This window comes from Octopus sinensis, linkage group LG6 (genome assembly GCF_006345805.1).
Source record: "Octopus sinensis linkage group LG6, ASM634580v1, whole genome shotgun sequence".
Classification (NCBI taxonomy): Eukaryota; Metazoa; Mollusca; class Cephalopoda; order Octopoda; family Octopodidae; genus Octopus; species Octopus sinensis.
In genome coordinates, this window is record NC_043002.1 from 40387918 (window position 1) to 40414864 (window position 26947).

The 26947-nt window shown below is 34.1% G+C and overlaps 1 protein-coding gene across 1 annotated transcript in view; it reads right to left on the bottom strand.

The window, feature by feature from the left end:
- The window catches only part of LOC115213436 (constitutive coactivator of PPAR-gamma-like protein 1), a 49465-nt gene that overhangs the window by 7562 nt on the left and 14956 nt on the right, over positions 1 to 26947 (bottom strand). The window contains exons 2-16 of the mRNA XM_029782412.2: positions 18863 to 18945; positions 17400 to 17494; positions 14126 to 14235; positions 12971 to 13035; positions 10861 to 10951; positions 10160 to 10206; positions 9243 to 9389; positions 8981 to 9137; positions 8016 to 8280; positions 7091 to 7199; positions 5867 to 6073; positions 5234 to 5462; positions 4413 to 4560; positions 2455 to 2542; positions 948 to 1105 (exon numbers count right to left, since the gene is read on the bottom strand). Of these exons, the coding sequence (XP_029638272.1) occupies positions 948 to 1105; positions 2455 to 2542; positions 4413 to 4560; positions 5234 to 5462; positions 5867 to 6073; positions 7091 to 7199; positions 8016 to 8280; positions 8981 to 9137; positions 9243 to 9389; positions 10160 to 10206; positions 10861 to 10951; positions 12971 to 13035; positions 14126 to 14235; positions 17400 to 17494; positions 18863 to 18945 (1999 nt within the window). The remainder of the gene's footprint in view (positions 1 to 947; positions 1106 to 2454; positions 2543 to 4412; positions 4561 to 5233; positions 5463 to 5866; positions 6074 to 7090; positions 7200 to 8015; positions 8281 to 8980; positions 9138 to 9242; positions 9390 to 10159; positions 10207 to 10860; positions 10952 to 12970; positions 13036 to 14125; positions 14236 to 17399; positions 17495 to 18862; positions 18946 to 26947) is intronic.

The window sequence follows — 26947 nt, forward strand, 5'->3', positions numbered from 1 at the left end:
GTTCAACTGGGGTCTGGGAAGCCAGAAGGCTGCACCAGGCCCAGTTTGATCTGGCAATGTTTCTACGGCTGGATGCCCTTCCTAACGCCAACCACTCCATGAGTGTAGTGGGTGCTTTTTACATGCCACACGAGGCTGGCAAACGGCCATGATCAGATGGTGCTTTTTATGTGCCACCGGCATGGGGGCCAGGCGAGGCTGGCAACGGCCACAAACGGATGGTGCTTTTTACGTGCCACCGGCACGAGGCCACGTTCGGATGGTTCTCTTACGTGCCACCGGCACTGGTAACTCAGCTGCAATTTCCATTGATCGATTTCGATTCTGATTCTCACTTGCCTCAACAGGTCTTCACAAGTAGAGTTTTGTGTCCCAAGAAGGGAAGGTATGCATAAGTGGGCTGGCTACATCCCATGTAGAAGGCCACTGGTTATGGTCTCACTTGTCCTGTCGGGTCTTCTCACGCACAGCATACTTCCAGAGGTCTCAGTCTCTAGTCATTTCCTCAGTGAGACCTAAAGTTCGAAGGTCGTGCTTCACCACCTCCTCCCAGGTTTTCCTGGGTCTGCCTCTTCCACAGGTTCCCTTAACCGCTAGGGTGTGGCACTTTTTCACACAACTATCTTCATCCATTCTCGCCACATGCCCATACCAGAGCAAACGTCTCTCTTGTCTGTAACACACATTTGGTACAATTACTAAATTTTGATTCCAGAGTCACACAGTTTGAATTGATTGCCGATGCCATAACTTTAGCCTGTTTTTTTTGTTTTTTCTTTACCACTAGAGTGCACTACAAAATGCTGAAAGAAAACCAACAAGGAACTGATTCATGTTAAAAGTATAAATCAACTTAGTCAATGAACGATTTTATCACAATTGAATATTATAAAATTTAAAATTGAAGTTACATCACTAAATTTAGGATACCCAAATTGAGTACTTACTCTCCTGAAATTTCAACAGTGCAGCCTCTTCCACGGACAATAGCAACTGCACCAGTTCCTCGAGCATTTCTTGGTTTACTTCCTGGCCTTGGACGAGCTCTCAATGGACGCCTGGTAGGAGGTCGGAAACCTCGACCCCTTGAAAAACGAGCTTCATTCTGACAAAGTGAAAAATAAAAAGTCAGTAAGCTGGCTTGTGTGAGATAGGATTCAAATACAACAATACATAATCTACTTTAGTTTGACAAAAGGCTGTCAAGTGACATAAGATGAAATTTTTGCGTATTTGTTCATTGGAATAATTTTTTTTAAATTGTACAGTACAGACAACACCAGCAAATCAAATAGTGTACAGTTGCAATATGAAAAATTCAAAAATACACTGTAAGATGGATAATTAATTTGATGGGCAAAGTCAACTCCATAAGATGGACAATGTCAACTCCATAGTCCAAACACTGTGCTCACAGAGAATCTAGTACTGTTCTGTATTTTAGCAAAATGGACATAAAAGTTGTTCTTTGTCAGATGTTACAAATCATCTTAACACTTTTGTTATAATATTTCTGTTAAAAGACTGCTTTTGTTTCAGTTAATTATTGGGAGGAAGGGAATTAAATAAAATAACTTTGTTCCAAAGACCAGCTTAATAATCACATAACTGAAAAATCAGGATTCAGCTTGTTCTAAAACAAGTTTGTGTCATGGAATCAGCTGTAGTTGTAGGTGAATTGGTATCAAAATGGTAATAAAAAAAAAAAATAAAAAAAGCCGAGGTGTGACTGTGTGGTAAGAAGCTTGCTTCCCAACCACATGGTTCTGTGTTCAGTTCCACCTTGAGCAAGTGTTTTCTACTATAACCTCGGGTCGACCAAAGTCTTGTGACTTGGTAGATGGAAACTGAAAGAAGCCCATTGTATATATTATATATATATATATTTGTGAAGGTGCATGGCTCAGTGGTTAGAGCGTTGAGCTTACGATCGTGAGGTTGTGATCTCGAATCCCAGACCAGGCTGCATGTTGTGTTATTGAGCAAGACACATTATTTCACATTGCTCCAGTTAACTCAGCTGTAGAAATGAGTTGCGAGGTCATGGGTGCCAAGCTGTATCGGCTGTTGCCTTTTCTTTGGATAACACTGGAGGCGTGCAGAGGGGAGGCCGGTATGCATCGGCGACTGCTGGTCTTCCATAAACAACCTTGCCCAGACTAGGAGGGTAACTTTCTAGGTGCAATCCCATGGTCAGTGTCGTGACCAAAGGGGGCCCCCATGATATATTTGTGTGTTTGTCCCTCCACCATCGCTTGACAACTGATGTGTGTTTACATCCCCGTAACTTAGCGGTTCAGTAAAAGAAACTGATAGAATAAGTACCAGGCTAACAAAGAATAAGTCTAGAGTTCCATTTCTTTGACTAAAAGGCATTGCTCCAGCATGGCCACAGTCAAAATGACTGAAACATGTAAAAGAATAAATGATTGAAGAAAATACAAGGTTCCTTACTGATTGCCTTAATCCTCTCCCCATGCCATAAAGTGCTGTTGAAGCTTTTCCTCGGATTGCCCTGTTTGATGCAACATTACGAGATACTCTGGAAAATAAAATTTTCACAAGAAATATATTTCAAAATTTATACTTTGTTAAATGTATTTGTGTAAAAGTGTTTAAATTTGGCCAGTAATGCTCTGATCCCCACTCTTTACTTTTCAGCTTTTACAACAGGTTGTGGTTTAGTCCTAACTTAGCATTATAATCAAGTCTATCTAGGAATGTATTAGCCAAACACAGGAGATTGAGTTATAAAGATTCTTTTTGGCTCAAAATACAAGTAGATTTGTTTTGTGTGAATGTTTCTGTGAGATTGCTGCTATTCTTTTAGATAGTTGGATAATATTTCTTAACCCTTTCGTTACTATATTTCTGACCAAAATACACCCCTTATGTGTTTCAATTAATTTCTAACGTAATCATAAATTTAGTCTGGTTTCATTAAACAACTATAACTTTTTTATTTATCGATATATTAATCTGATTTTTGGAAGATAATTTAATGAAATATTCTCAACCAATTCTATACTATAATTTTTGTCACAAAGTGACTCTAATTGCAGGTAGATACAGGTAAATTCCACAAAATATAAAATTATTAAAATTTTGTTCAAACATCGCTATAGAAAATGGGTTATTAGCTAATATTCAATTGGGTATACAACAAAATTTTACGATAGAATTTGTTATTCTGGGTAACTTTCTGATACCCATAATAATATTTATGGCAAAATAGTCTTAATTTCATTTAAGGTTGTGGGAAACCACAAAGTATCCTTTCTTTTGCTTTGTTTACGTTTAGCGTAACGGTTCGTTTTCGCCGTAATGATTTCAAATGGGCTCATTCGAAAAAGTAAAGAGAAATAGCCTAAGGCTTTACTCTTCTGGGAAAGTCTGTGGCTTGGTCTAGTTTCTTCAGAAAAATCACAGAAAGAAACAGTTTTTAAATTTTCACTCCATTCAGGTGCCAATTCGTTTTCTTTATCGCTATCGGAGATCTCAGATTCACTGTTTTCACTTTCGGAAAATGAAACATCAGATTCATTATCAAATACCACATGCTTTTTTTTTTCAGTCATAGAGTTAGATTTATGAAGGTCTTCAGTAGAAAATCCTTCGAATTCTGACTCGCTGCTTGATATAATGAAATTCGTATCCATTTTTTGTCAGAATTACAAATTTTGAAAACAATAGGAACAAATTTCGGGAAAAAATCTCCCAAAATTCACGGAATTAAAATTACACTTCGATTATTGTACAAAACTGTAGTTGAACTGTTTACGAAGTATAATACGTGTTTTCACGAATGTACTGAAGAGATTTGCTCTGATATTCTCATTTAAATATGAATAGGTAAATTCGGGCGGCTTTGGTCTCATAAACCAAAATTTTTTTCGGGCGGCTTTGGGCGGTTTGGTAACGAAAGGGTTAAACAAAATTAAGGACTTGTCTTGATAAAGATCAATCAACCTCTAAATATTTTGTCCATTTATAAAAAAATGGACTAGCATCAATAATCTATCTACAAATATTTAAACAAAAAAACATTAACATAATGACTGATATCTAACATTTTAATTAGTTCAGCAAGTATTAGGGATAACTCTAGGCATGTGTTGATCTTAAGCATAGATTTTATTCATGCTGATGTGTCAAAAATATTTTGTAGATGAAAAACTTGTTTAACCCTTTGAGCCCATAACACCCGTTTACCAGTGGATGGCTTTTCTTTATACCATAGCACCGCTCTACCTGTGGAGTGTCAGATATATGGCCAAATAAGGTTCAGGAGGTCAGGCTCAAAGGGTTAATGAATAAAATATCTGATTAAGTTGCTTCATTATTTAAAAAAAACAATCAATATAAGTACACTTTAGATATATTCAATTAAAAGGTGCATGAAATTATAATACCTTTTGCCTGGTCCTCCAACTGACATAACTTGTGGAGCCATGTTAGATGCACGGCCTCGGGCCGCACCATGAAGATTTGGTCCCCAACTGCCAACGACAACTCCGGCTATTTCCAACTGCCCACCACGAGCATCTACAGGCGAACGACCTTAAAAAAAAAATTAATTTCCATAAATCACTGTTCAAACTTACAATCAGCTAAAAGAAAAATATCTTTAAAAAATTTTTTCAGTTATTCTCATTTTTTTCTTCTCTTCTGATGAAGGAATAGTGTCCAAAATGTCAACCATTTCCCTTCTTATTACATTCAATGGAAAAAAGGGTTTAAATTTCTCAGAGCTATTTTGCTTCAACAATTCCAGTAATTTTGACATTTGTTTTGAAAAGGATATCTTGTTTAAGATTATTTGCATAAATTTAATTATAGTCATATGACCACTTGAGAGTAGTGATATCAAACAAAGGGAGAACAAAGCAAGTCAATCAATGTACCAGTAGCTGCTAATTGCAAAATCATGGCTTCAAATAATCAATGATTGATATTGTTATTACACTGACTAGGCAATTAGAATCCCAACTTATTGTCTCATTTGTTGGAAGGAAGGAGAGAAACAAACTAACATGTCTACTTCATTGGAAAACTGTCTTATCAAAAATAAGATATTCAACAAACAAGGTAAAATTTCAAGGAAAAATGTCCTGCAAGCTGTTTATATGTTTCAGCTAGATTCCAACCATTGCTTATGCTGTGCCATGTAGACACTATACCACATTCTTTAAATGCACCATACATGCTACCCCATAAAAAATATAAAACTTACCAAGGATGCCTCTTCCTCGACCTTTGTTCTGGTTCTGTCCACCAGCAGAAATGTTTGGTTGAATTGGAGGGGCACCAGGAGGTCGATGATTGAAGTTAACATTAGAGTAGGGTGGAAAAGGATAATTGGTGTAGAGAGCAGTAGCAGGTAATGGGGCTTTGGCAAATTCTACTTTCAGTCCTTCTAAGATTGCTTGTCTCATTCGTTCAACCTTCAGAACTTGATCAACCTAAAAATGTGAGAAAGAAGTGTGATAAATTCCAACGAAAGAATATAAAATGGATTCATTTGGATTGAGGACTATTTCCTTTGTAACTGAAGTCATATTGAGACAAAAGTTGAACCAAATTTATAAATCGGGATACATAGTCAGCACTTAGATATTTTTGAAAACAGATTGAAAATAACATTTATAATCTAGAACTATTATGCAAGATGGAGTAACATATTTGCCTTTTGGCACAAAGAAAGTAAGTTACTAATAGGTTATACACGGGTACAATATGAATACACCATGTTTTCAAAAATGAGAGAGCTATGCTGAGCTATTTAACTGACTTATAAAAATATACTAACAGTTGGGCAAGTTACAAACAAGGAAATTAAAGTAGTGTGTAATGAATGTTTTCTTACCTGTCCATCACACATATCAATGAGAGGAGTGTTGTTATTTGCTTTCAGAAGTTTGAAATGGAAAAGTTTGCCATCAAAGTATAACCAGGGGCAACACATGGTCCATGGAATTGGAGCTCCACAAATATCATTGGCAAAAATGGCAGTTTCAATTCCAGCCATAAAAAGAGATGCTAAGTGAACTCCACGGTTACTGATAGATGGTAGCTGTGGGAAAGAAAACCAAAATATATTTGAGTCACTCCACATTGGAAGATACAAACCTGTAACCACAATATTCCCAGTAGGAGAAATTGAGTTCATTGATGCTTACTTGACTTGACATAGATCATGAAACAAAAAGAAAATATACCTGCTGGTTGCTGCATGTGAGAGTGTGCACTGCGAGGAGAAAAAAAGCTTTGAGAATGTGCTTAAGGAGTTTGTTCTCTTGGGAAGTGTATTACAAAGTGTATAGGTTACACTATCTATATGAACAAAAACTAGTTTCATAAGATATTTTATAGAAGTCCCATCATACATTCTAATGACAATTATCACAATTTGTATACATACACAATTAACTAAAAAAACAGTCACCCAACTCATTACAATGTGAAAAACAGATGGGGCTGTGAAACAAACCAACATTATCAGTTTTACTATAATAGTGTAGGTTAATAATTCAGTTAGCTAAGTCAAACCATGACTTTTCCCCCCTTTAGCTTCATCTGACTCTTCCTGCACATCCAATGTATTTTACCTGATACCTTTCTGTTTCACATACTGGCTTTAATGCATAGATATATTTCTCATCAATAGTGCTATGCTGCACTGCTGCCATTACTAATATGTAAATTCTAGCACAATTACTTGTCATATAGGATAATGACAACTAATGTAAAATTATGCTATGCCAGTAAACAAAACAGTTCAACTTGGTATTCATAAAGCATTTAGAAAACAAGGCACATATAACCTTTCCTCAAGAAACCAGTTTTTGTCATTATGACATTAAAACTATTTAAGAAAAAAAATGTTCAAATTCTCAAATGTCCATACAGTATTCATCTATAGTCTCATCTCTTCTCCTAATATTAAAAATAAATAAAAAGAAAAGCAAATAAAAAACTCCTACCAAACTGTTTAAAAAAAATGAAATAGAGATCAAATGAAAGTAAATGAGAAGGAAACAATTTGGAAAAAAAAAAAATAAAAGAAAAAAAAAGAAAAAGAAAAACATACTTTTAGATCCTGCATGATCTGAATGTCATGGAGAAGAGGAGACACTGCCATTGCTAAGAAAGCATCCAATTCTTGCCTTTGTAGAATTCTACCATTTTGTAAAATATACCTAGGAATGGTAAATAAATAAACAAACAAATAAATAATAAAATAGGCTTAAAATGTTTGAATATCACATAAAAGAAGCAGATGAGTCATTCATGTGATATGAATAGCTAAGCCAGGACAAGAGAATGGGAAGTTCCTGCTGCTGATGCTAGAAAGGCAGTTAATGTTACAGGTGAGGGCAGAACTTGAGGTGTGAGCAAAGATAATAGAGATACAATGTATTGAACAATATATATATTAACGTAATGTGAGAAAAATATGCTTCAATGGTCAAATGATGGTAATATAGATATTTTCCTTATACTCTTAATGTCTTAGATATTAATGGAAACTAATTATTCTAAATAGTTCAACCTGAAAATGCTTCTTTAACAGGTACAAGCATTGCTGTGAGGCTAAAGCTTACTTTGCTATCATGTAATTTCAGGTTAAGTTTCACTGCATGGTACCTTGGGCGTCTTCTACTATAGCCCTGGCCTGACCAAGGTAAGCTTGTAGGTGTTTGTTTCCTCTTCACCACCTGACAACTGGTGTTGGTTTGTTTACATCCTTGTAACTTAGCTTCAGAAAAAAAAAACCCAATAGAATAAGTACAAGACTTAAAATGTACTGGGGTCAATTTGTTCAACTAAACCCTTCAAGGTAGTGCCCCAGCATGTCCACAGTTCAATGACTGGAACAAGTAAAAGATAAATGGATAGTGTTACCAAAAAAGATGAGGAGAGAACCAAATAGAGACTTCCATTAATATTCTTCATATCAGAATAAACAAGAACCTACTAAAATTATACTGTTTTAAATAAAAACGACAAAGTACCTGTGAACACAACACATAAGCAGTAAATGTTGTGGAACATAATTTGTGTTTAGCATCAAAGGAGTATCACTTTTAAGACAGGTAAGGAATGCTCTTAATCGTCTGTTTTTGTCATCAGCTTGCTGGCCTAGCCACAAACGCTCAATACTTGGAGTTTTCCAGTCAACCGGATGTGCAACAACGTATTCACAGTGTGGACTAAACACGCCTTTGCGGACTACCCATTCTTTGACACAGACCTCGAAGGATTTGGAAGACTGGTCACCTGAAGAACAATGAAAAACAAGTTTATATTGTCATTGGGGAAAGGATATATGATAATGCAAAACTGTGTCTAAGAACTATGGTTATAGACTACCAAGTTTGCTTTTCTGTATAATGTCGTGAATGGTAGTGATAAACGAGAACAAAATTATAATTACTTCTTTGTTTAAATTAAGAGACAAGAAAAAAATAGTTCAGGCCATAACACAAAAGTAACTGCCTAATGTATTATTATTACTAATGGATGGATAAATGAAAAACAATATGCAACTTGTGGCATGAAAGTAAACTTTGAAGAATATCAACATTGAATAGGATCTGCACCCCACCCCCCAAAAAGGACACAAGGTTTTTAAAACCTTATAATACTGTTATAGTAAAAATAAAATTTATATCTGTTTATAGTCATAATTTTAGAATTTTGCTCATTTCAAAAGATTCATTGCTTAAAAAAAACTGTGCAGCTGAATTTTGCATTTCTTATTTCCAGCCTAATTTATGTTCCTTTAATTTCTATGAAGAAAAAATCAATGAATTTAAAGTAATAATCAACATATAGTTCTTTTACCCAGAAAATCAAGCAACACATTATTATATAACATGACCATATATTATTTGCTAATAAATTGTGAATTATGTTACACTATCTCAATAAAGGGGTGGAATATGTAGTACATTATAAAGACTAAAATATAGCTTACCTTTATCTTTACTTTGATTTTCATGAATAATCTTTAGTTTATTTAAATTAAAAAGCACAGAATAAAGAGTTTGCCTGACAGGCCGATATAGTTCCACGTAAGAAATAAGGTCTCGACTGACATCCTCTTCCAAGCATACCTCTAATTTGACTTCACCCTAAAATAAGCAGATATTTTCATAATCAATCCTCAAAAGTAGGAGACAGCAATGAAGAAAAAATAAATAAAAAAAAAAAAAAAAAAGGGTTTCAGTAATATTTACCTGAGATAATAACTGATACACCCAGGGACTCATTAAACCTTTCTGATGTCTTTCACTGGCTATACGCATAATTTCAGGAGATATTTGGGGAAGTTTAAATTCTACATCATTCTGTGAATGCTCATTTTTTACACATTTGTTCAAATTCTATATGAAAAAGATAAGCATAATGTATGAAAAAGCATGTACAATATCATTATTACACTAAATCTTTTTACTAATTAGATATCTACACTATAAAAGAAAAATTTTTCAAATGTTACTCTTAACCCATTAACATTCAGATTACTGCCAAATGTAACACTTATTTATTCATTATTTTGAATTAATCACATAGCTTTGATGTGATTGTTTACTTTTTCTATCTTTTTTTTTTTTGTACTACATTTTTTTTTTCAGTAAAGAGAAACTTTTTCAACCACAGCTATGTTTTTAAAATTTTAATTTTCTGAAATGCATCAATTTACTTCAGTTTGTTGAAGACATTTTCTTTACACTATTTTGTTTTACTATACTCCTCATCTGTTCTCTTGGGCAAACAACTTAAAATTTCATGTAATAGTGTCACATTTCAACTGCTTTTCCTGAACAGGCTTTACATTCTCAAACTTCTTGACAGGCCTTTTTGTCCTGTCTATTAAGAAAGCCCCAAGGATAATTTCTGAGCAGTTTTAATAGCAAGCTGCTTTGACTTGAGTTTGATATTTAAATTATAACATGTGATTTTAATTGGTGAATACCAGCATAATTTACAAACCACTTCAAAGTCTTCACTTCATAGAAATGCTAAGCCAGCCTACTTGTGAAAATTATAAATCATGAAAAGATTGAAATTAAAAAAAAAAACCAACTTTTTCACACATAAACTTAACGTATTAAACATTATTTAAAGATTGAGAATATTGAAATAACATTACTTGCGGAAACTTTTGAGTCCATGTGTCATCATTTCTCTTAGAATCACCTGAAATAAATACATCAAAATATCAACAGTAGTGAATAAGATACATACCACCAATTTCCCATACAAAGGAGTCACCTTAAACTGCAATTTTTACAAACAGATTGCAAGACCTGGCTACAAAATGACTTGCATTTTTTTGTGCATCCATCTAAGCATATTACTCATGTCTATGCCTCTGAACTCAATCTCTCCTCGATGAATCTCCCTCCACTCTCACAACTAATCTTCTTCACATACAACCCTCCATCACTACTGACTATGGCACAATTCACTCAGCTGTTGTTATGCAAGTAGAACTGCACATATTTCATCCTCCTACCACAACTCCTCCCTGAAACCACTTTTTATCAATCATTCTCAATATCATCCCTTACCCCCTTATTTTCCAAACACCCTTTCCATTTCCCCTTTCCCTAATACATTACTACATTTTGTCAATGGCAGCCCTCCTTCCCATCACCTCAAGTCATCTACTGATCCGATCCTTACGTACTTCTGAACAGCCCAACTCATGCCAGCTTAGAATATGACTGGTGTCTGTGTGTAGGAATTTGCATCAGGTCATTGAAACAATATTTCATCAACTCATGAAAATGAAATTTAGCTATAGAAACCATTTGGCATAAAATGAGCAGGAATAAAATAGAAACATACCAGACTGATTGGCATCAAAGTCATGCATGTTCTGATTGGGTGGGTCAACAACAATTTGTGGGTTAGCATTATCAACATATCCAGAGGTTTCCTGAAAAAAAAATTTTTTTTCATATTAGACATGGCTATATTTCTTTAGTAATAATCTAACAAACTGAAAGAACACTTCATTGGTGATGACATAATTAGTGAGAAAAACCCTTTAACCGTTCCGATACCAACCCGACTGCAGCCAACTGAAAAATTCTTGGTTCAAACAACCAACCTGGCTGTACCGGCCAAGTGTACCCATTGTTATTTAAATGCGAATTTGAACACAAATCTCATTAGTACATTCATGAAAACATGTAATTTCAATTTGTAAATAGTTGAGTTATATTCAACATTGTTTGACATGATATCTGAACTCAGTGAATTTTTGGAGATTTTTTTCCCATATTTTCTGTGTCGATTTATTTCAACTTTGAAAATGGATAGGAGTTTCATTTTATCAAGCCGTAATTCCAAATATGAGGGTTCTTTAATGGAAGATATGGATTTAGAAGCTGTGACAATGTATACACATGCTACAGCAATTGCTCATAGAAAGGGACTGCTGTTGGATATAAAAAAAAGAGGTGAAATAATCCAACAGCAGAAAGGAAATCTGCTAGCGACCACATAAGAGGCAGATAAATTTTCTATCTATTGGTGCACAACCACGTGTAGATGAAAATAGTACCCTGTTTGTGAACCTTGATTATAACAGGTACATGGGTGGTGTGGACTGGCCAAACCAAGTGATGGGTTATCTGGTTGGTAGACCAGGTAATAAGTGGTGGCAATACCTGGTTTGGTATAGAGTAAACATGAGCATTGTAAATGCACTTATATACCAAATCAGGAGGGGCTTGCTAGCAGTGCAACCATCTGCAATTTCGAGCAGATGTAGCAATGGGACTGAGGATAGGTTATTTCTCCAAAAAAATAAGTGCAGGAGTTCAGCAGAAAAAAATTGGGGGTCACAAAAAGCAGTGCTGTGAATATCTACATCAACAAAGAAAATCTCCTAGTGGACGGCCAGTTGAAACTTCTTTCCAATGTGCATTCTGCAAGGTTGCAGTATATAGAGTGGGATGTTTTACAAGTTTCCATGATAGAAATATTCTGTGAATATTTTATATATGCATGATTAGATTGTATCAATATTTTTCAAATTTATTTAGATTTTACTTTTTATTTATTTGTAATTTTAATTTGCATGTAAGGCGAGAGGCAAGTTTTGATTTAATTTCTATTGTAAATCTTTATTATATATGTTCTTGAGTATTCATGTATGTGAGTATATTTCATTAAATTGATGTATTTAATTTTCTAGCTTTCTTCAAAAACAAATTCCAGTATTTCATTTTATTTTACCTGCTCTTACATGCATTAAATTCAACTGGTAACCTAGTGCACAGTTCTATATTAAAATTTTATTGCATACCCAATTGAATATTAGCTTATGACTCATTTTCTATGGTAATGTTTAAACAAAATATATTTCTATAATTTGTTCAGTTTACCTGTATTTACCCGTAAATAGAGTCATTTTGAGATAAAAGTTATACAATAGAATTGATAAAGAACCCTTTCTTCAATTGTGTCCCAAAAATCACAATATGTTGATAAGTAAAAAAGTTACAGTTGTTTAATGAAACTAGTCTAAATTCATGATTATTTTAGAATTTAAGTGAAACTCATGAGGGGTGTACTTTGGTCAGAAATATAGTAACAAAAGGGTTAAATAATATTTAGGTGTGAAAAATGAGTTATGTCAGGGAAAGTAGGATGTAACAAGAACAAACTTTTCTAGGTACAACACTGCAAAATGTTACTTATTCCAACTGTGAAAAAACAAAACTTGTTTTAATTTTAGTAACTTTAAAAAGCTTTAATTTCAGCTAATTCAATACCATATAAAATTAAGTCTTCAATTACCTGACTATAGTTTTAACTGATGTCAAGTTTATCATAATTTATAGATTTAACAGACAATATATTTTTAAATGTTCATACAATTAGCCAACTACTAATCAGAATATTTAATAAATTAATTTAAATAATGAACAATACATTAAAAACTTACACTTGTATCAGATTTATTTTGGCCATTTTGAAGATAGCTGCCAGTTTGTTGTGGAAGACCATTTACTAAAGAAAATGAAATAATGAAAAAACATCAAAGAATGACCACACACTTCCTCTCCAATATCATTGATTCAAAAAGTTGTACTGGTGGTATTTTATAAAAGAATTACAATTAACCATATAATATATTAAGCTGGATTGGATTTTATTGATTTTAAAAGCTCTATATCTAATATAGGTAAGGACATGTGGCCTAGTGGTTAGGATATTGGATTCATGATCACAAGATTGTGGTTTTGATTCTTGGACCAGGTCATGCGTTGTATTCTTGAGCAAAGCATTTCATCTCATACTGCTTGAATCACTTCAACACCATGCACCTCTACTGGTAATGTTGACTTGATGAAAAGAGTGAGCAAATGCAGAGCACAAACATTTGATCACTATAACCAAATCATCTGCACAAGTTGTTCAGCAAGAAGTTGCAAAACCCTCATCTATTATCTATGAGGGGAAAGTTCACAATACCTAAGTATATATATATAAACACCTTTTTTTTTAAAAGTAAACTGAAAATCTCATATATTTAGGTTATAATGGTGTTCATAACTCAAGAGTTTATCAAATAACTGTATCAAAATGAATCAGTTACAATATATTGATTTCTAAGGTCACAATTTTGGGGAGAAGTTATAAGCTAAAAGGGCATCAAGACCATTTTCAAAATGCTATATCATTTTAGGAGTACTGTAAACTAAGAGTCAATATTTTGCATGCAAAGACTTAGGTTCAAGCAAAGTTATGTCTATCTGAAAACTCTGCACTAGCACAGGTTCAGATTAGGATTATTTCAAGGTGAAACTGCCAATGTTCCCATTGAAATCTGGTCTATTAACTCTCCAACCTGATTCCATGTGACTTTGGGATGTGGAGTATTATTGAGAACAAAATAACTGCATTTACAGCCCTTCTTACCACTAGCTATTCAGCTGTAGGTACATTTTAGTCAAGCAAACACTGGAGCAAGTAGAATTACCATGTTCAAAGGCACAACACAAAAGTTAATATTAAGTTCTGATTTTATAATGGTACCTTAACAAACACAATCTCACAGCCATTTTACTTCTCAAATTAAAGAATAGGCAGCACTCACTTTTTACTCTGGGTTTATATTTCAGGAAACCATCTTGAGTACCATTTAAATAGTACTGGACACTTTGTTTCAATTTTGTAACAAGTTCTTGTTTATTTTTAACAGAGTCTCTGAAAAAATAAACACAAATGAAAATAACAAAGACCTTTTATTTTTCAATTTTAAAATGCTTTCAAAGCAACTGTTGCTTTAAGAAAAAAAAATTGCAATCTATAACTATTATTTGTCCACAGTTCAAAGCCAATGCCAGTAATGAACTAAATAACTAATTTTTCAAATACTAAATTTTATGTTAAATAATCATTAAAAATATACTCTTAAATATTTTGCTAGATATAGCTAAAGAAAATACTACACTAAAACAAGAAACATTCCAATAAGATGAGCACTATATTACTTGCTATGAGAGGATTTATGGACATAGTTATAAACACTTTATAGATACAACTTAAGAAATTTGTGCACAGTGAAATGAAATATAGTTCAATTTAATCATTCTTTTAGCGTTTCCTATAATTTTTCTTTGTAGAGTATTATCACAGCCCCACCAGTTTAATATACCAATTAATATATGTAGTGATGAACAATATCTTATGTTATATAGGTGTTTTCTTTTACCATAGTCCCTACTCGCCTTGCCTGTCAAGAACCTCTTATAAGCAAAAACATAGAAATTGCAACAGCCTAACCGCCTCTTAAATTCTTCTTTCTGTTAAGCTTCAATAACTTACATGACAACAAAATCAATAGATACCCAAACAGATCCAGAAAGATACAATTTTATGCTTCCAGTGACACAGCATTTACAATGGCAATAATTCAAAACATGCATAAAGAATATCTAAGTATAAAACTGATACACTGCTTCATTTAGTATATCCTTTTCAATGTTAACATAAGTTGCAATAATAAAAATACAGACTTCCCCCTCTTTCAAATCATACTAAGTCAGCAAATTATTTTAAAATTCCTGAGAAGAAATACATCATTATTTTTAAATTCCTGAGAAGAAATACATCATTGAATAAGGGAACTGAAGCAAATAAGATTCTTCAAGTGTTTAATAGGGGACAAAACTATAGAAAGATTTAATGTTTATCTCTTTAATATTTAGATCTCCGAGGATTACTGCAAAACTAAGAAAACCTTTCAATTTATGTAAGCAAGGAAGAGTTTTTTTAATTGTACAATAAGATTAACTAGATCATGTGCTTAAAAGACTAATCCCCAAACAAAATAAAACATTTTCTTCTAACATATTTTATCAGTGACAAAACATACACATTCAAGACACCATGAAAGAATCTTAAGAGAAAACTTTAAGAATAAACCTCCTATCTAAATGTCAATAAAGATAAAAAATGAAATAAGTCATTTTCAAAATGTATACCAGAAGCATCTAATCAACACAGATTTGAAAGAAAGCTATTGCATAATCTTCAGAATCTATCCATTTTCTTTTAGATTCAAAGGGCTTTTCAACATAGGTGTTAGACTACTCACAAGATGCATTTTCAGAGATGAACGCTTGTGTAGGACCAGCCACACTTTATGGAATAATGCACATTGTTCATTCAGGAAGTGCTCTTGATTAACCCTTTAGCATTCAGATTATTGTCAAATGTACTGCTTATTAATCCATGTGGTTTTGAATTAATTGGGTATTATCTCATAATTTTGAGATTTCAATGATGTGGTTGTACACTTTTAGAATGACATTGTATGGTAGATATGAGAGGCCGAACCTGGCCAATTTGAACAGAAGACAGGTAGGATATTTGAGCCAGTTTAAATGTTAATCATCATCATCGTTTAACGTCCGCTTTCCATGCTGGCATGGGTTGGATGGTTTGACTGAGGACTGGTGAGCCAGATGGCTGCACCAGGCTCCAATCTGATCTGGCAGAGTTTCTACAGCTGGATGTCCTTCCTAATGCCAACCACTCCAAGAGTGTAGAGGGTGCTTTTATGTGCCACCAGCACGGACTTCCCAAGTCTATCAATTTTACCAGATCTCAAAGGATTTGTTCCCCTTACTTCTCAGCTGACAAGAGGCAGGATCTGAACTCAGAAAGCAAAACAGAATGAGATGTCGCAAGGCATTTTGTACGACATTACAAATGGTCTACCAATCAACCACCCTGGACTGATACTTTATCAACCCTGAAAGGCAAAGTTTAGCTAAGTGGGTGCCAAGCATTCTATCCAATGTCATAAATATGCATGAGTGTTTCTATAAAGTACATGTGCATCCTATAGTTTCTATCTTCCAAATTCCCCGACATAGCATTGGTTGGACCAGGGCTACAAACGACACCCAAGGTGTATTTTAATAAAATTTATATGATGAATTACAGTCAATTCCATAAACTGTTGAAGCATCAATTTTATTGGTAACATCAATTGACTTAGAGATTATAATGTAATTCCTATGACAGGAAAGGAAATGAGTCAAAAGCATATCACTTTAACCAACCAACTAACCCACCCATTCACATTTCTGAACTTTTAAAATATAGCTATTACATGAAACTTTCAAATACTTTATTAAATATTGCATTCACATTAACTTGCAAAGAAACAAATAGATATGTGAGTGTAAAGCTTCATGAATGAAATGCTACAGGATTAAGGCAAACAAGGAGATACCATATGGAAAACTTATCAAATTCAAACCAACAGAGGGTGGAAGTGATGATGTTGAAAATTGTAACATAGACAATGAGAACATTCAGCTTTTCTATTCTGATCCCTAGCCACATCTTAATGAAACCTTGAATGAATCGTCTAGGTTTAAATTAGATATATCAATATAACTGGTTTGTATTTGCCTAGGGTTAAACTAAATGCTAACAGGTCAGGCTCTCTATGCTCCTGGCACTACATAACCTGAACAATTTGTCTCATGTTTGGGTGATCAGTGACTAAACTGATATCCATATCTGGAAGGATGAAGGACACCACCAGGTTATCTGGAACACCTATTTGAAAATGCATTGCTGTGAAGGTTCCACCTTCCAGGCTATAGATTTTAAATATAACCTTATGACATTTGAATAAGTTAGTTAACATGAAGATAAACTTATCCACTGTAAATCTGTTTCATCTTTAAAATTCAATTCTTAAACAAAAAACATTATTGAAGACATGCAAGTTGATTTACAAATGAAACATTTAATTACAACAATAAAACAAAAGATTTGTAAAAGCAAAGCTGAAAGTTAACAATTCATTCATGACTTGTAAGTAAAATAAAATCTCACTATCTACTTACTTGAAAACTTCCTCCCCGATGACATCCAAATTATCAACAGAAGGTAGTTTTCTAACAAAGTCAACAACAGCTTTGATCACTTTTTCTGGTGTTAACTATGAAGAGAAAGAAAAAGTGTGAACATGACTAAACTAAACAATTTAGAATAAATGAATAGCTAACTTAACTAGTCTGTTATAGAAACAAGAAACAAGTTTAGAATATATATATATTTTTTACAAAAGTTACATTACAGTAAGCAGAGTTATCAGAAGAAAGAATTTTAACTGGACTAGCTTACATTCATTGAAGTAACAAGTATGCCAGTAGAATAAAAGGTCAATAGTTTTAGAAAATTAGACTTCAGTAATTGCATAAACTGAAAGCTTGCAATCAAGTTTCAATGGTCTAACTAAGTAACAAAATGATATGCATATATTTGTAAGCAATGTTAAGTGTAAATAAACACTTAAATGATTTCCACAACTGACTTAAAACTCATCATTTAGAAATTCATACTAAACTACAGAACGTATGATCAGTAATAAACCTAGACAATAGGGTCAGCAATGCACATACTATACAGAAGATTTTTTAAATAATTACAGTTTAAAGGAGTACTATAACTCAGTAACTCATGCTCAGAAGGTGGGGGGAATGTACATGACAAACGAACCTGATGGACTCTCCAAGCTTTACATACAAATGAACAAGTCAAATGGGAAGCCTTAGTATGATTGAACAACTGCTAGGAATAGCAAATCAAAAATGGAATATCTTTAACCATTGGTCTGCCTGAACAGGACTTAGCTGTGAGTTCAACTCAATGAAACAACCTAATTATGAAGGACACTTGCTTAGAGCAATACATTACATGGTACAAAACTTGAATTAGGCTGATTGGGTTAATCATAATTATTTGCCAGAGAAACATCAATGTTAGGATACAAATTACTTATTTACAAAGCTTGTATCCTAATGACAAACCAGCCCGAATTCTAATTAAACTACTTGACTGTGTTTACTATTGTCAATATTTGGTAAATAGGCTGGTGTAATTGGTTAGCACACTTATCATGAATATAAGAGGTGTAGGTTCAATTCCCATGCATAATAATACCCACTTTTTCTGTTAGGGGCTTATATGCCCCAATAATAGACTATTTTCTTTAGCCAATACATGGTAATTGCTTATAAGCTTTAATGGGAGAATTGTTAGCACATTGGGTGAAATGCTTAGCTGTATTTCATCCATATACACATTCTGAGTTCAAATTCTACCATGGTCAACTTTGCCTTCATCCTTTTGGGGTCGATAAAATAAGTCTCAGTCGAGTACTGGGATTGATGCAATTAACTTACCCCCCCCCCCCGATATTTCTTGCCTTGTGTCAAAATTTGAAATCATTATTGTCAATGTCAAAAGCAAAACTTGAACATTTGAAGATAAATTTAATATGAAATAAAAATATTCAATGCTTCACCTTTGTGGGTCTTCCTTCTGTGGCTTTATAGACTTCATCTTTGAAAAAGTCAACTAAATCCTCATCAGGAAGTATATGATTTCCTGTAAGAAAAAAAAAAAATACAATTTAGATATACAGAAAAATAAATATTGATCGATTTGCTTCATTTTAAAATCAAGCGACCAATTTGATGAATACTTATCCCCAAAGCCACATGAGGTTATAAGCAAAACTCGTTTCTTGAATATTATTTTTTTAAATGTTATCTTCTCTGATCCAATACCTTTCCCCATAGCTACACGAACATGTATAAAAAAAACAGCTTTACATATCATAAAACATTATCTCATAGGAATGCATGGACCAAGGTTTTTTACTCCTGTCTTTAGTCATCAGACTATTTTTTAACTATAAAGGAAGTCTTCACCTTGAAATATACATGTATGTGTATACACAACAGAACAAAGCAATTTACTATGTAATTAAAATACAAACTTAACAGCAATTCATAATTTATTGAGGCAGATTTTCTGCAGTTTGATGCTCTTCCTGTAGCTAACCTTCACCTGTTTCCAAGTACAGTATTATTTCCCTGTGGCCAGAAATGTTTTTGTAGAATACTGGAAATGAATGACACTACTTGTATGACAATGACACTATCATGCAATGTTGAGATAAGGAAACACAAATATATTCATTACCAAAAAATGTAGATAACAGTTGTAAAATCAGCAGAAAGAATTCTGTTTATATGATTTGGCACGCAACAGGTTATCAAAACGTTTCTTGGTTGTTATGACAGTTTATAGCTATTTATCTCATAACTGTGTAAAACAAAAAATGTGCAATCAACAACAGCTCCTGCTCATAGGTGAAGGGACTAGTGCACTAGTGAACCTAATCTACTCTGAATTTAGTCATGAGAAGAAACAAGATTGAAAAGTGGCTAACATGACAATAAATAAGTTTAATCATTTGGGGGGGGGAGGAGAAGCAGACATTTAAAAAGGGAGAATAATTAAATATAAATGAAAATATCAATTTCTTACAGCAAATGGGCATTTTCCTTTTTATCAGCAATTATAAGCAAGAAAATAAAAAAAGTAATGTAGAAATAATTTGCCACATTTTGTCCATAAATAATGTGTGTGCATGCATGTACCCACCATAATCACTTCAAGTACATGATATATACACACACACTAAAATAAATATATGAATTCTGATGTAAGGTATATATGATATCAATATTATTTTCAGTGAGTGGCAAAACTGGTGTATACGCCAAGCATTTAACTATACATAATTTTTTATTAGTCGGACAGAATTTAGACTGAGAGAGAGTGAAACCTCTGCAATCTATGATGGTTTCTCATGGAATTGGTTGCGCCCACCTTGTATTATTCAGTGCACACAGAACAGTGTTTTACACAAACTAAGATGGAGCTTCATAAAACATGTAACTTGCCTGTATTATGAAGGCAAAGTGCTCAACAGAGAATATATGACTGGGGTGTATATGTTTGTGTGTGTACACCAGGCATGAGTAACCTTTTTTTGAGAGGTGGACCAGGAGACATGGCTCATCACCAGGCAGGTCACACTAGTAAAAAAAATTGAAGGTAATTTTTCATTAAGCATATTCAGAAAGTCCCACAGGTTGCACATGACTGGTATACACAAACACAGTTCCTGTACAGCCCTCAACCCACAAAACTGTTATAGGCTGTACTCATGGAAAGAAATTCCACCCCAAGTACAATTTTGAATATAAATGAAAAAAATAATGAAATTAGAACTATAAGGCATAAAAGAACAGAATTATATTTCGGTATGCTTTAGGAATCAGTTTAAAGAAGATTTTGTCAGAAGAAACCTAGAAAAGTCATACACAAAAACTGAAATACACTGTCAATGACTACTTCTGAAGGCCACAAGGACAGAATAGTTACTAGAACTTAACTTCATTACATGTCTTTGACAAACCATTGAGGGATGAAAAGCTAAATCAGCTGGGACAAGATCTAGGCTCAAAATGTAAGGTGATAAAAATAAATGCTGTGGGGCTTTTTAATCAAACATTCTAATATTTTCTATCACCTAAAAAATAAATAAATAGAAAGAAAAAAAGTTTATTTGCTACCAGGTCACCAAAACAGAAAACTAGAAAGAGAGAAAAAAAAAATGAAGATTACCACATCTTCCTCACCATCCAAAAAGATGTGCTACCTTTTAATGAATAGTGTTCCAATTTAGCTAAATGTTCGCTAGAACATTACACCAGGACTAGGCAATGGAATATCAATTACTACTACCAACTTGCCTTTTATAAGAAATATGCTCCACAACAAGAATTAAATATTATTAAGTGGAGAAAAAATGTGACAAAATCCATATTTCATTAAAAGGTTAAATTGACTGTCTCAAAATTACTGACATTTTCTCTTTACCCTTTCACCTTAGCTTAATAACACACACACAAATCATGATAGTTTTCATTGTGTGAGAATGAAAAAAAAAAAAACTATTCTGAAACTGTTTTTCTGTCTTTCATTTTCTATATAATGTCAATATTTAAAATTTGGTTTTAACTCCATCATTGTCAGATTTCTTGGTATGCTCTACAATTGTGTTAACACTAAATTGCACTTCATTTAACAGTTTATATTATCTTATCTGTGGTAGTTTACACCAGTCTTTAACCCTTTTTGCACCACCAACTGGTTTCATGCAAAACAATTTTTCCATGGACTGAGAGTTCATGTGCCCTTAATATTAAAGTTAGCTTGTGGGCTTAATTTAACTGTGCATGAAAAAATCTATGATGTAGATAAGTGTGGAAAAGTCTGATGGAAACAGTAATTTTTCAAAATAAAACTGACAGTTAAGAAAATAGTAAAATTCAAAAACTTATTTTTTGTATGGCCCAAACGGTTCATTGCTTGGTAATTGGGGACTCTGGCTTGCACCAGTGATTTTTTTTCCAGCATTGTTATTTTTCAAAATGCATTGTATTATCTTATGATTTTATGACTTTTAAGCATTTAAGTTTTTGATGTCAAGTTATACAGAATTCATCTCCAATATCTCCCGTGATAAACTCAAGATTTCCAATCAACAGCTGCAGAACAGGATTGTCTCAGTATTGGTGTTAGATGGTGGAATAGCAAAATCTGTTTAGTGTAGGACTAAATGTCTTGCAGAATTCTTGTCTCTCTATGACTAAGTTTCATATCTCACCAAGATCAACTTTGCCTTCCATTCATTCAGGATTGAAGATTTAACACACATGCACTGAGTTCAATAACTGACACAGTTATGGCTTTTTCCCTATGTAGAGCAATTATTAATTTAGAGAAATGAAGACAAATTGATTGCTCTTATAAAGTCTTGAAAAAAATTATTATTGTTATTTGTTTATAGCTGAATCTTTTGAAGAATCAGAACAAATTGCAAACATGAAAGCAGATTCTAGAAACATAAACCCTTGAAGTAAATTTTGCAATGCTTCGTTCATCAGGTAAGAACTTATGCTCCAGTGCAATCTGTTAGTGTGTTCAATATACAGAGACTCTGTAGCTAATATAAAAACTATATTAACTATCACAGGCTAGCTGACCGGGAAGAAAGACTATGTAGCAGGTACACAAGAGCAGTTAGCAATAAAAAATGTTTGGAAGGTACCATAGCAGTAGTTGATAGTTTCTGTTACCTGGTCAAGCTAATTAGTGGTGAGAGCTCTAAAAACGTAATAGCTAATATAAGGACGGCTTCTCTCTCCAAATGAAAGGTAGATTGCATGGCATTTGTGTAGTGTAAAACTGAATGGTGGTAAGAACCATTGATGTGTTAAAGTTGGTAAGAAAAGAGGTGAGTATGCTTGACTGTGTGCATGAACAATGAAACACAAATGAACTGAGAGAAAAACTAAGTATAAGAGAACTGACACAATGTGCAAGGAAAAAGGATATGCCAGAACATGTGATGTGTATGAAGGATAACATTTGGGTAAAGTGCCAAGCAATCCAGGTGGAAGAAAGCCAGAGAAGAGGAAGACTTGAAGACAGAAAAAAAACAGTGATGGTTGTTCTCATCAAGATGATGGTAAGGAACCACAAGTGGTGGGATACTGTGTAAGGGAAGACTTAATCCTACCTCTGCAAAAATGATGAAGATTCAGTATTAAGAGCATGGTCATTCACATGCACCAAATCTCAGAGCATTTCCATACAGGACTCAACAATTTCAATAACAATATATTTCTTTAATGAGATTACAGGACAAATGCCACAAATCAAAAGTTACACAACAACTAGCTCTTGAATAAATATTTCTCCTGCAGCTGTTAACTAGTTTATTTTACATTAATTCTATGAACCTCTCTAATGTACCTACAAATTAGTGTTTATGATTTTGTTCCCTGATATATAGTTTCTCTTCTGCACCTTACTTTTGTATCAATCAGCAGTGTTACTGACATGTTTATTCATCAATAATTCACTCAAGAAGGGGCTAGTTTAATAGAAATGAAATTAAATGCACATATATTTGTTTCTAAGTTTCAAGAAATTTTGCTATGACACTTAATAATTCAAATGGAGAATGTTGTGATGTAATAATTTGTCAGTGAACTACATACAATGAAATTAAAGCTTAATTATGTGTCTTGCAATAATCAGGATGCAATACTCCAACATTATGGTAAAAACAAAGATAAGAGAAATGTACCGGCATTATCAGTAAGGACAATGAGAGTTCTAGTTAATCTGATCAACAGATCTGTTCGTGAAATTGTGGCTGAGCATTCCACAGACACACATAACCTTAACGTAGTTCTTGGGAGATTCAGCATGACACAAAAAGCGACAAGGTTGGTCCTTTGAAATATAGCTGAGATAACTGGAGTGACATGATATAAAGTATTTTGCTCAAGGACTCAACACGCCACAAGGGATTGAATTCATGATCTAATGACCAGGAGCTGAATATCCTAACCACTAAGCCATGTATAGAACTAAAGAAAAATATGTAAGATGCATTTAGAAGTTAATAACATCGATTAATGAAGAAAGAAATCATGACCAGACACAAGCTTGGCTATGGAATTAAGATGTTCATTTCCCAACCACATACTTGTTGAATTCAATACCACTTAAACAAATGTCTTGCATCAAGCAAAACACTGCTGTCTCAAGAAGTCTTGTCTAACCCATGCAAGCATGAAAAACGTGAATATAAAAACAATGAAGATTTATACATGGTAAATGATCAATTGGCTTTCAAACAATAAAAAAATTGAACCAATTATAATTAAAGATCCTTTTTAATACACCGGATACAATATCAATATTTTCATGTTTTATAACAAGTTTCTACAAGATGGATGAAAGAACCCATTGTCATAATTATAGCTGCATTCATCAAAACCAGCACATAAATTCTAATCAAGATACTGCATCAACATATTTTTGAGAACCCTTTACATAAAAAATTTCATAATCAAATGCTGTCAATAGTAAACACTGGTTAATTAATGCTCTTGAAAAATATAATACAGGATGAGATTGTCTTGTGAAAGTATTCCTAATATACCTCTTACATTTGCTTCAGTTGTTAACCCTTTTGATACTAACCTGCCCAAAACCACCCTTGTTTCTAGGATACAAATTTTGTTTTATGGTGATCTAAATAATAATTTCCCATTAAGCTTCTGTGTTAATTTACATCCCAATTGCTAGCTTAGTAATGACTAAAATCATCATCATCATCAAAGATCCGTTTTCCATGCTAGCATGGGATGGATGACTTGACAGAAACTGGTGAGGCTAAGGACTACATCAGGTTCCATAGTCTTTTGGCTTGGTTTCTACAGCTGGATGCCCTTCTTAACACCAACTACTCCACGGAGTACTGGGTGCTTTTTATGTGGCACCAGCACCCACACTAATGCCATTTACAGGGCAACCTTGGTTTTGGGACCTCAATTCTGTTGTGGTGGGTGGGTCTTCTCAAGTACAGCAAGTGCCACATATCTCCTTCGTAAGGTTCAGAGTTTTGAGATCGGCCTCCAAAACTTCATCCCATGTCTCCCTCTTCCACAACTTCCCTCCACTTTAAGTGATCGGCACTATGCAATTGTCCTCATCCATCCACATCATGGCCAAATCAGCATATTCTCCTCTCTTGTACACTGCATAAAATTCCTATGTCCAACTTCTTTCCCCACATCCAACCGAGCATACCAGCTTCATTCCTCTGCAGCCTTTGCATGTTCTCCACATTCAGGGTCTGCACCTCACTACCATACAGCACTGCAATTCATGGACATGGACCATGCAATCTTGCCTTTACTGAGACAGAGTAAAAGCCAACAGAGGTAAAAGCTTTCCAGACTTTGTCCGTCCTATTTTTATTCTTTACTAGCAGAATTGCCCGGCATTGCTCGGGGCTGAATTGCTTGAAAGTACTGTTAATGATTGCACTGAATTATGATGATTATTCAGGCAAATATTGATATAAGTTTACGGTGGGAGATAAGGACTTAACGATCAAGCGTGTGCCATTGCATTGTTTTGGGGGAACCAAATTTCTGATGAGCATTATAGGGGCACCAACTTTAAGTTTGAGAAAGTGTGGTGGTAGTCCGGGGTGCTCAAAGGAATTGAGTACCTCTATTGGATAGTTGATGACGTCCTCTGGGTCGGGAGTTGTATCGATAGACTGATATACATAGACTTCCCCAGGAATGAGTTTTAGCATTTCATCATTAATATGGTGAACAGTTTTATTCCTCGGGGCCAGTATAGCCTTTTTGCCAATCCAATCCATATTCTGATAATTAGCTTGTAGATCTGGGAACACTGCATCTCTGAGATCAGAAGGCGTCTTAACAATGGTACAAATGGAATTGATGGCAATATTACCATTTTCATCCCCTGGTATTTTGCCTTCGCCAAGTGCAAGGAGGGTGTGAGGAAATGCTGCTGATGTGATATTACGTCGCATATGAGCACGCATATTGGTGTGAAGTTTGAGAGTTACTTCCCTTTATTTAAAAAAATATGCATTAAAATGGAAAAAAATGATGGTAAATTATTTGTAAAATCATAGACTCATCGTAGACGCACGCTAATACCCAGAAGGGCTCGATATGAATCACGACTATAAGATACCCGGTTTTGGTTAAACTGCATCGCAAAATGTGGAAGTAGTTAGGAATCTAAATCGGAGTAGACAAACACACAACCTTTCTTTTATATATAAATATTTTCGCCCTAAAAAACTTTGTATGGATTGAATGGTTACCTCTATGGAAATATATACACGCACATTATACATACATGTGTGTATAGATGAATATATAAATACATTTAAATATCTATATACACTTTTGGGCGATCTTTGTGCTACTTAGAGATGGCTAAAAACCATGTAGCTTTATCACTCCTTCCTAATTCCTGCCATCCTTGGTACTCCATACCCACCACTGATGAATTTTGGAAAACTTGATGCTTCTTACTTAGTAACCTACCTGTTTCTTTCTCTTATTCTCACTAAGAACTATCATGCTCAGTGCCAGACAATAAGATGCTTATTACTACTAATACTGAAGATATCTACAGTGAATATTGCATGTCATACATGAATTGAGGTGGGTGAGAGTAATAATACCAAACCAAGCAGAGATGAAACATCTATTTAAATGAGTTCTGATTGTTGAAAGGCAATTGCACCAAATTTCTTTCTTTTCAGATACAGCAGATACCAATCAAATAATTGCTGGAGATCTGTTTCTCTTTCCAGGTCATCATCATCAACATTAAGTCAGGAGAGATTGTTCAGATGCAGATTGGTATACACTGTGTGCAGGAAGTAAGCTGGAAAGGATGGAGGACTCAACCAAACATGTCACAGGCAAGGAACAACAACACAAATTCTGAGTTGATACCATCAACTGAGTGGATGGTATAGATATACCATTCGCTATGAAATGGGTAAAGTAAGTGAAGCAGTCAAAACGAGTGAGGAGAGAGAGAGAGAATATTGCATGAAGACCCAACAGATGGACTGACCATACAAATTTGACAGAAGTATAACAGATCA